At 34.1% G+C, this 10,528-nt stretch overlaps 2 protein-coding genes across 2 annotated transcripts; both read right to left on the reverse strand.

Moving 5' to 3' along the window:
• Nucleotides 1-5,281: 5,281 nt before the first annotated feature.
• On the reverse strand, nt 5,282-6,476 carry LOC132278792 (receptor kinase-like protein Xa21). Its single transcript, XM_059780678.1, has 3 exons — nt 5,927-6,476; nt 5,447-5,810; nt 5,282-5,338 (listed from the first exon to the last, which is right to left on the reverse strand). The coding sequence occupies exons 1-2, from the start codon at nt 6,291-6,293 to the stop codon at nt 5,467-5,469; spliced, it is 711 nt and encodes a 236-aa protein (XP_059636661.1). The 5' UTR covers nt 6,294-6,476; the 3' UTR covers nt 5,282-5,338; nt 5,447-5,466.
• On the reverse strand, nt 6,427-9,689 carry LOC132277848 (LRR receptor-like serine/threonine-protein kinase EFR). Its single transcript, XM_059779690.1, has 3 exons — nt 8,972-9,689; nt 8,362-8,718; nt 6,427-7,583 (listed from the first exon to the last, which is right to left on the reverse strand). Exons 1-3 carry the CDS (start codon nt 9,687-9,689, stop codon nt 6,427-6,429), a joined length of 2,232 nt encoding a protein of 743 aa, XP_059635673.1.
• Nucleotides 9,690-10,528: the final 839 nt, after the last annotated feature.

Genomic DNA, 10,528 nt, shown 5'->3' on the forward strand with positions numbered 1-10,528 from the left:
TAAGGAAAATTACGAAGTTTTTTTTTCTTTTTTTGTTAATATTTGCGGTCAATTATTGCTTATGTGATAAAAAAAATAATAATAAAAACTAAAAAATTAAAGAGAATCAAAATGGAGAATCAGACTAAAACCTCCATTCTTTTTTCTGATTAATTAGGTTAAGGAAAATATAAGAAGAATCAAACATTATTGATTTTTGTCAAACAATTATGAACTATTTTTTTTGCTTTGCATTGAGGTAATATCTATATTTTATATTAGCAACCTGAATCAATTCATTGCATCGCATTGAGGTAATCTGTATTTTATTTCAGCAAAACAAATTTTTTTTTATTTTATTTTATTTCTATAACTTCCATTTGTGTTTTTTGTTTTTTTTGTCAGTTATGTCTACAAGAAAATTTGAATCTGGGCACATAAAAAAGGAGAAAAAAAGATGAGAAGAAGAATTGATTCAATCTTAAAAAGGCGTTATTCATAAGTTTTTTAGGAACAATACACAAATAGAGAGTTTAGTTAAAGATTTGGTGAATGGAGAACATAGGAATGAAGAAAATCTTAATGAACATGGAGATTTAATGAATGAAAATAGGAAAGAGAATCAAAATGAAGAAAATGTGTGACGACGGCCGTTCCAATACGCCAAACTAAATGTAGTGAATGTGTGGTTCAAGAAAAGCCTTTTATGTCAAATTTAAATTTATAAAAACCACTACCAACACCACTACTAACGTAGCAAGAGTGAGTAGGGATCGTCCCAAGGGATTATACGTGTTGGAATTTCAACTTCGACTCTAGCGTACCAAATGATTGCAAAAGAGAGTTGGGTTAGTTGATTACTTCTAGAAAAGAATTAATTAAAATGCAATAAAAATAAAACTAAGTAGAGATAGGGATTTAAGAGATGAGAATAGACGACTTAGGGTGTTGAAATCACCACTAAACTCATGTAATTAACCACTTGCTTTTCGTTAATGGGGAATACATTGTTGTGAACAAAATTGGTTCGACTAGCAAAGGTGACTCAACAAGTGTATAATGTCTAAACAACATGTGAAAGGCTACAATATATCTATTGGAAGAGGAATATATTGTCTAGACAACATGTGAAGAGAACAAAATATCAAATCAAGTCATTAAACCTTTCATTAAGCTCATAGTCCAAATAATTCACAAGGATGACTTAGTTAAACATGTATTGTCTAAACATCATGTGAGAGGCCACAATATATCTATTAGGAGAGGAATATATTGTCTAAACACATGTGAAAGATACAATATATCATAACAGGTCATTAATCCTTCATTAAGCTCAAAATTCCATTACACCACAATATTAGAGCATATGCTTCTTGCATTCAAAAGCATGGAACATCAAAGAACAAACATGAATTGTCTCCCCCATCTAACACTACACTACAACTACACTACTAGCATGAAAATAAACTAAGGGAGAGGTACAATCCATCAAGGAATAAGTATGAACCATCAAGAGACATAACAAGAGCATTCCATTAAGCACTAATGTCTAGCCATCACTAGATTTTCAATCAATCATACATAGACATGTAATTAATATAGAAAAACTAGTGTAGAGATCAATACCCCAAATAATCACACATAAGACAACATGTAATTAAAATAGAGAATCAATGGAAGAATTAACCCATATGAATCATGTGAGACATAATTCCTAATTTAATCACACATAGACATGTAAATAAACTAGAGAATTAATAGGAAGAATTAGACCATGGAAATCATAGAAATATACCAAGATTCATGACATTCACAAGGTTAGAACACTAATCACAACAATACATATAAAAATCCCCAAAAATAGAAATACAAGGGTTTAGATTACACAAGACTTAGGGCTCATCCAAGCCCTAAGTGTAGATCTAGTCAATCATGGAGGAGGTGGATGTAGTCATGGAATCAAGCTCCAAACATGGCTCCATCTTCTTCTTCCTCTTCTTCTTCTTTGAAGCTCTAGAGATGGAGAGATAGTAGATTTAGAGATGTGTTCTTGAGATGTGCCTCCACTTCTCTCTTTTCTTCTAACCTTAATCTCTAACTTTTCTAGAGAGAGAAATAAAAATTACAATGTAGAAAATAAAATGATAAAAGCTAAAAATCCCCTTTTTTACAAATGGGTTACTTCCCTTTATATAGAAGGTCCTTTTCTTAGTCACTAAGTTTAGAATCTATGCCTAAAAATATCTAATCCAGCAACTTTTTGGTAGGTGAACTTTTGGGCGCGCACGGAAAAAGTGACAGCTTGCTGCCAGCATGTCCAGTTCGATCGATCCAACTTATTTTCGATCGATCCAACTTTTCAGCTTTTCAGTATCAGCTTCTTTTTGCTCCAAATCAGCCTCTTTTTGCTCCGGATCATCGCTAAGACTTAGTTTGACTCCAAAAAGGCCTTAAGAACTCATTTTTAGCCCATTTAAACATTATTGACCTGAAATAGATAAAAACAAAAATAAGTACTAAAACGGATAAATAAGATAGATAAAGGTCCTAGAATACTCAAGCTTAAGGGGTTTAAATGTGTACTTTTCAGCGCTCATCAATGTGAATGAACTTGAAGATTTGGTAATGAAGAACATGTGAATGAGAATGATAATCTTCCCTTGAACATTAATGATCCAACAAATTGGAGAAAGATTGATAAAAAATTGAGAGATTTATTAATTGAAAGAGGTCCTCCAAGAGATGATAAACTTGAAACTTTTCAAAGTTGAAGTTAATCAAATCTTACTTGCGGTGTCCGATGACACAAGAGAGATTGAATGGATTGGCTATCTTATCTATTGAAAAAGATATATTGGAGAAACTTGATTGGAGTACTTTAATTGATAATTTTGCAACTCAAAATGTAAGACGATCATATTTACTTTAATGAAAATTTTGCACTTTTATAATTTTTTTTTTGTGCGCGTGTGAAATATTATGTATAAAGGGCTTCACATTTAAAGTTCATCTACGGCCTCTCAAGATTTTTTCAATCTCAGGGCCGGCCCTGCCTAAGGCGTCTAATCCCTTCCTGAGCCCATAACTCTGTTATGCGTAATGTGTGAGAAATGCTTTGGCATTCAATACATTCGGTGCTAGGGCGGCGGTAGTTGAAATATATTAATGATTCTTTTAGAGTCATTAATGCGATGGTAGAGTCTCTTGTCTTGTCTGACCCACGTGATTCACGTTCCTTTTGACTAGGCCCATACGTTTAGTTTTCTGGGCTTACTCTAAATTCTTATCCTCCAATTCAAAATCTTTCTAAGGGTCTAGTAGTCGTAAGATAGTCCTACCTTTTATCTCATTTTGTCATAACATTTCGGTGCTTAGTTATAGTTTGATTTTTGTATTGTTTTTGATAATCGAAGTTGTGTTTTTGCGATTTGGAGACCCATTAATTTTCTACTGGGCGTTGTCTTGGTCAAGGTTGTGACCTTGAGGCTTGGTGCTCGAAGTTATGTTTTCGAGGCGCAGTGACCCAACAGTTTTTACTGGGGTTTCATCTTGCTCGAGGTTGTGATCTCGAGGCTTGGTGCTTGAATCTGTGTTCTTGAGGCTTACTAGAGTTTGCTCTAGACTGTGCTTTCGAGGCTTATTGCTCAGAGTTGTGCTCTCAAGGCTTGGTGACCCAGTAAGCTTTTACTGGGGATTTTGACTTGCTCGAGATTGTAATATCGAGGCTTTTTGACCCAGTAAGTTTTTAATAGGGTTTTTTTTATCTGCTTGAGATTGTCAAATAGAGGCTTTTGTGTACGTTAGAGTGAGGCACGTGGGTGGTGCATGGGTGGTGCTTTCGTTCTTTCTTTCTTTCTTTTTGTCTATTAGTGTTTTGTTAGTATCTCTTGACTTTTTAACGCTCCGTATCAGAGTTTGTTTGACTTTTCAACGTGGCATGTGATGACTATTTTGGATGACATTACTTGAGGTTTACGGAATTTATTTATCTTTTGTTTCCATTGTTTTGTTCAAAGTCAATTTTTTGCCAATTGACCCGATGATGGAATTTTAAGTTAATTTTATTGGGAGGATAGTTCCTTCGTTGCCAATCAAGTATTCTCCGCGTTTTATTTTATTTTATTTTTTCTTGAGCCACTAACTTCATATCCAATTTTTAATTTGTTTATGTTTCACATAACAATAATTAATTTGGAAATCTTTTGAATATTTAGTATATGCCTTTGTGACACGCACTGCCATACATTTTCTTCCTCAACTAAAATATATCCGTTTTGAACTATATACGGTGTTTCTTCAAATTTCACATGTTCTAAATCAATATTTTGTTCTTGTTTTTAGATTTGATCCTTTCTCAATTGATTCTTCTGCGCAATTCAAAGTCCACTTTCATCATAGAAGACACAATTTTCAGTAGTATTAAAAGGTTCACCGTCGATCTTCTTAGTAAACTACTTTGAAATTGGAATAAACGAATGTTTGAACGTATCAAGTTGACAATTCTTGGACTCTTGTAAATATTTCCCTCAACATGATATCAGAGATGTAAATTGGTTGATAATGATAAATGATAATTAGTTCAAAATGCATACTGTGAGTTAATAAATATTGTAGTGACATAACCTGATGTCATAAAGCCAAATCATAGATAGGTTTTGAGTTTGTGCCATAAGTAGTTATGCACTGGACATATTTCTAGTGAGATGCATTGCAACATTTTTATGAGTAAAGTTGCAACCAATAAATTTTTTCTATAAAATTTAGGGCATAACATTTTGTTTTTTATTTGGAAATTTGAGGAAGATTTTAAATTATAAAACCACGAGGTGGTAAAATAATTCATACTTGAGAAATAACCTAAAACTACCAAAAATGACGTGATTCAACTAACACAAGTAATAATAATTTGATCTATTTTCAGATTTTTCTGATTTTAGTTGTTGTAGAAGATAAGAAAGAAAGTCATTAACCAAAAATCGTTATGTAGATATACCATGAAATCATGCATGCAGCACACAAGCTAGCTAAAAAAAAAAACAGGGTATTACAAAGCTGAAGTAATACATGACCACAAAATCTCAAGGACACTCAAGCCAACTATCTGACAGACAAAATCATATATATATATATATATATATATATATATACATATATATATATATATATTTATTTATTTATTTATTTATTTATTTTTATTTATAATTTTTTCTATCCAAATGACCCGACATATATGTGCTTCCACCGGTGACAGAGCATACTTACTTTGAGAAATAGTTCAGATATCATAAAGCTACAAATAGTTCCAATAGTTCCGATATCATGAAGCTACGAATAGTTCCATCTCTCAAATCAATGCAATCTGTTGGTAACAAAATCACGCTATCAGCACATGACATAAAATATACATACATACATATATATATATATATATAGGCATTCTTCCACATAAGTAACATAAAACAGATACCTTCATATTTCTTGCCTTTCTCAACTTGCAAGAAACTTATGTTTGATCTTCTTTAGTGTAGCCAGAGCTTCTTGCATGTTCATCCTCTCTTGTGGTGATTCTGCACGGCAATTCAGAGCCAATTGCATGATGGGTGATACACACCGCACCTTTGCACTGGCTTGTCCTTCCTCTGGTGTGATCAAGTTGGCATCTATAACCTGAGTTATCACATTAGGTAGTGACTTGCTCACCCATAGCTTCAAGTTCAAATATCCGGCAAACATATCATCAGTGGGCTTAGTTCTTGTGAATGTTTCCATTAACATAATTCCATAACTGTAAACATCGCATTTTGTGGATATTAATCCTTCCAATCCGTACTCTACATCCAACATGAAAATTAATCAAGAGAATTAACATGTACGAGGAACGTGAAACTGCAGTTAAAAATTTTGTTACTATAAAATTTGAATGCTAGTTAAAGTTAAAAAACTTCACCTGATGCAATATATCCCAATGTAGCTAGAGTCTTTGTGTGCACAATACTATCCCCCTCACCCAAGAACTTTAAAATGCCAAAATCACATACATGTGCAACCATATCTTCATCAAGCAGGACATTGTTGGGCTTCAAATCACAATGAACTAATGGTATTGAATAACCGTAGTGGAGATATTCCAATGCACATACCACATCTATCATTATGTTTAATCTCTGCAAGATATCTAAAAAGTACCTTTGAGAATACAACCACTTTTCGAGACTCCCGTTAGGCATGTATTGGAGTACCAAGGCTTTGAAATCTAAGTTAGAGCAACTGCTAATAACTTTAGTGAGATTTCTATGACGAATATTGCGCAACATTTCACATTCCGTATCAAAACTCCTGGGTGCACCTTCTAGTTGCAAATTGAACACCTTGATCACCAATATAGCCCCATCCGCAAATGTTGCTATGTAAACAGAACCAAAACTTCCCGTTCCAAGCAAGTTGCTATCACTGAAACCATCTGTAACACGCAAAAGTTCTTGATATGTAATTCTTCATTTTGCAGACCGGGGGTAACAAGTCTGTTTGAGTTGGAGTTCTGTTTCTTTTTCGGCATCTTATAAGTACAAAGGAGAAGATCAAAGTAATCAAAGCAATTGGCAACAAAATGTATATAACTAGAAGCACTCGTTTTGTCCTTGTTCTCTGAAGAGAGCTTGAAAGGCATGGTGGGACTTGAAACTTTGGGACACTACATAGTGCTTCATTCGACGTGAATGATTGACTTGTGAAGTTTAAAAATGGTCCTGTGGTGGGAATTTCTCCTCTTAGCCTATTGAAAGATGCATTGAAATACTTAAGAAACAAGAGTGACTCCATTGACTTTGGAATTTCACCTAAGAGATTGTTGTAAGATAGATCCAAGTTTTCCAAGCTTATCAAATTGCCAAAGGACATAGGAATAGGTCCTTGCAATCCATTATGTGCCAAAGAAAGATTGATTAAGGTTTGTAGACCTCCAATTGTGCTAGGGATATCACCCGAAAAGCTATTCAATGATAGACCTATTTGTATTGCGGCCTTTAAAGTTCCAATATCCGAGGGAATTGAGCCATTTAAAGAATTTGAGGACAAGTTCAAATAGAAATTATCTTCAAGGCTGAACAGATTTGCATGTATTTTTGAGGTTAATCTGTTGGAATCCAGAAAAAGTTCTCTTAGAGATGTAACATTCCCTAGACAAGCTGGAATTGGACCAAAAAGGTCATTTTCACCCAGATCTAATGATCCCAAGTTGTGTAAAAGGCAGCGATCATTTGGAATGGACCCTTGTATCCTGTTAAATCCAAGATCTAAAACTTGAAGCCTTGATAACTTATTCATTGTGGTTGGAATAAATCCAATGAAGCCATTACCATGTAGATGGAGGAAAGCCAAATTGCTCAAGTTACCAATGTGGTTGGGAATTCTGCCCTTAATTTCACAATAACTCGCATAGATACTTTGAAGCGAAGTGGAGAGATTCCAAATGGAAACCGGAAGGATGCCATTAAGAGGATTTCCTGCTATCTTCAAATATTTTAAACATCGGCAATTCGTCAAGGCAGTAATAAGGCTCAATTCTGGGTTTGGAGATTCGCTGATTAAATTGTTTCCTGAGAGGCCTAGATATTCGAGGAATTCCAAGTTACCGAGTGAGTGGGAAGCGAATGGGTGAAATTGTTATTGGAAAGATTCGGAGTCTGGACATATTTGAGATAGAGTGAGGGATAATTCCGTTGAGGTTATTTAGATCAAGGTATAATTTTTCAAGATTCGGTAACCTAATACTTGACGGAAGTTTGCCTGAAAGATGGTTTTTCACAAATGAAATGATCCCTAGTTTTGACATGTTGAAAATTATTTCTGAAATCGGTCCTTTGAAGTTATTCCAACTTAAATATAAAGACTCCAGATTGCAAAGTTTTCCAATTTCTTGTGGTATTGCACCTGCAAAAATTAAAATTAACATTTTGGTCGTACATGTCCATTCTTTTCAATCTGACTACATCGTTTTATGTCATGCTTCAGATGCTTTTATACACTAAATCAAAACTGAATCAGAAATGCCCTATGGGAGAGTGAGTGCACATAAGTTCTAAATTAATCTATCTAGTTCGGTAACTACGTTGCAAATAATTTATTAAAAAAAAAAAATTCTGGGGACAATTAGCAAAATAAATAATTTTTTTTTTTAAGTATAAAGAACAAATTTTGCTGGCAAATTATTTCTTAATTAGATTTTAAAGCATTTGAATATATCCTCATACAATCATACATTTATTCCTCTAAGTAATCAATATACAACATATATACATTGTTATAAGATAAAGTCATTGCATATATATGCAAGCACACATGGCCGGATAAAGTAAAGAAGAACAGAAGCAGAATCTATCATACCTTTTAAGTTGTTTTGGTGAAGATTTAAATCTTTCAGGAACGTTAAGTTCCCAATCTCTCTTGGTATTTCTCCATTGAATTTGTTATTTGACAATGACAAGGTTTGAAGTTCCGAACATTCACGTAAAGGAATTTGGCCATCGAGCTGGTTAGAGAACAAACCAAGCCAGTAGAGTTTTGGACGAGTGTAGCACATATCCGTTGGAAGATTACCGGACAGGTTATTATTGTTGAAATCAATTACTTGCAGTGAGGAGATGTTGAAGAAGGAGGTGGGTATGGAGCCTGAAAGCTGGTTATCCCCCATGGCCAAATTCTTCAGATTAGCGAGTTTGCCAATTTCTTTAGGAATGTTTCCTGTAATGTACATAGTTGAGAGTGAAAATCACAAATTACCTCTCTTAATTAGGGATATCATAATAGAACTAATGTTGATGGATAGGCTATGTCTTTATTCATCCTAGTAATTAATTAATATACGTGATTAACAGAGCACAAATTCCAAAATTAACAAAATTTTGTCACTTTATAAGATAAAGTCCTTGCATATATATATGCAAGCACACATGGATATAGCAAGGGAAAACAAAAGCAGAAACGACTATCATACCTTTCAAGTTGTTTGCTCTAAGATATAACTTTTCTAGGATGGTTAAGTTGCCAATCTCTCTTGGTATTGCTCCACTAAATTTGTTAAATGCCAATGACAATATTTGAAGTTCCGAGCATTCATGTAAAGTGGAAGGAATTTGGCCATCGAACTGGTTATAGTGCAGACTAAGCCTGTAGAGTTTTGGAAGATTGTGGCACATATCCATTGGAAGATTACCCGACAGGTTATTACTGTCTAAACGAATAATTTCCAGTGAGGAGATGTTAAAGATGGTGGCAAGTATGGAGCCTGTCAAAAGCAGGTTCTGTCCCATGTCCAAATATTTCAGTCTACTCAAATGACTTATCTCTTTAGGGATATCACCATAGAAACTATTGTTTCTAATGTCGAGTAAGGTTAGAAAGGAGAGGTTTCCTATGTGTGGAGGGATGGTGCCTGTTAGGCCCATGTAAGAAAGGTTCAAGGCTGCAACTCTGCGGTGGCGAGTGCTGCAACGGACACCAATCCAGTTGCAAGGGGAGGAGGTTGATGAGGTGGTCCAGTTTTTAGTCAAAATGTTGTGAGGGTGGTGTCTAGTGATATGGGATTCGAGGGCAAGAAGAGCTGATTCATCAGTGGTGATGTTTGGTGCACTAGTACTAACAGCCATGAGAGAGTCGTAGTGCACCAACATTAATATAACTGTAACACAAACAAGTGAGTGAGTTTTCTCCATCACGTACCAAGATGATACAGGTCGAGGTGAATCAGAAGAGGAAGGCCAAGTGTGGAATTAATACAGTAGTACATGAAATGAATTTAGTCTTAATAATTATGATGAAGATATATGTGGCCTTGACTTCGAGTCTTTACATGTGTTTCCACAATCGAAAGCTATACATGTGTTTCACGGAAATCAAATGCAGACCTTGACCATGTCAAAGTCTTCTGACATGTAGTCTTCCTCCAGAAAATGACTCCATCCGTCATTCTCCTACTGGTATCTATTTCTCCGTACAATTAACATGTGAGTTTTGTTTTCTGTGTCATGATTTCACCTTCTTTCTCTTTCAATTTGTATCAGGTAGGTACTCACCCTTTCTTTATAATGAATGTCTCAACTCAATAATCCATGCACACACTAATGGTAAAAACTTTGGCAATAATTAATTTGGAAAATCAATCGTTTGTGCTTATTTAATAAATTGTTCATCCCAAAAATAACTGCCTTATCTTCTAATTATGTTATCAATTACCAACTAACACTACAAAGAAAAATTAATATTTCCAAGGTGTTAAGGTAATACAGGATTAAAAAATCCTAAGGCTCCGTTTGGTTATATGGAAATAAAAAGAAAGAAAAAGAAATGAAAAATGAAAAGAAAAGTGAAGTGAAAGGAAAAAAAAATTTTGATTTTCTAGTATGTATTTGGTTAGGATGAAAATTACTTCAAAAAAATTGTTGGAAAATATCATATTATTCTCTGGATATCTAAATTACTCTTATTTTATAAAATAATAAAGAATTAGTAATAAAATATATTTAAAAAATGATAAAGTTTTCAATTACCTTTT

The sequence above is a fragment of the Cornus florida genome, unplaced genomic scaffold (genome assembly GCF_030987335.1).
Source record: "Cornus florida cultivar Cherokee Brave unplaced genomic scaffold, ASM3098733v1 CherokeeBrave_3.0.0_Hap2_Chr10, whole genome shotgun sequence".
NCBI lineage: Eukaryota > Viridiplantae > Streptophyta > Magnoliopsida > Cornales > Cornaceae > Cornus > Cornus florida.

Coding starts and splice junctions, on each gene's coding strand:
- LOC132277848 (XM_059779690.1), bottom strand. CDS start 9,689: ATGGAGAAAACTCACTCACTTGTTTGTGTTACAGTTATATTAATGTTG. Junction 8,719..8,971: donor TAGAGCAAACAACTTGAAAG/GTATGATAGTCG, acceptor TGTACATTACAG/GAAACATTCCTAAAGAAATT. Junction 7,584..8,361: donor TCACCAAAACAACTTAAAAG/GTATGATAGATT, acceptor TCGAATATCTAG/GCCTCTCAGGAAACAATTTA.
- LOC132278792 (XM_059780678.1), bottom strand. CDS start 6,293: ATGTTGCGCAATATTCGTCATAGAAATCTCACTAAAGTTATTAGCAGT. Junction 5,811..5,926: donor ATTGGGATATATTGCATCAG/GTGAAGTTTTTT, acceptor TGTTGGATGTAG/AGTACGGATTGGAAGGATTA.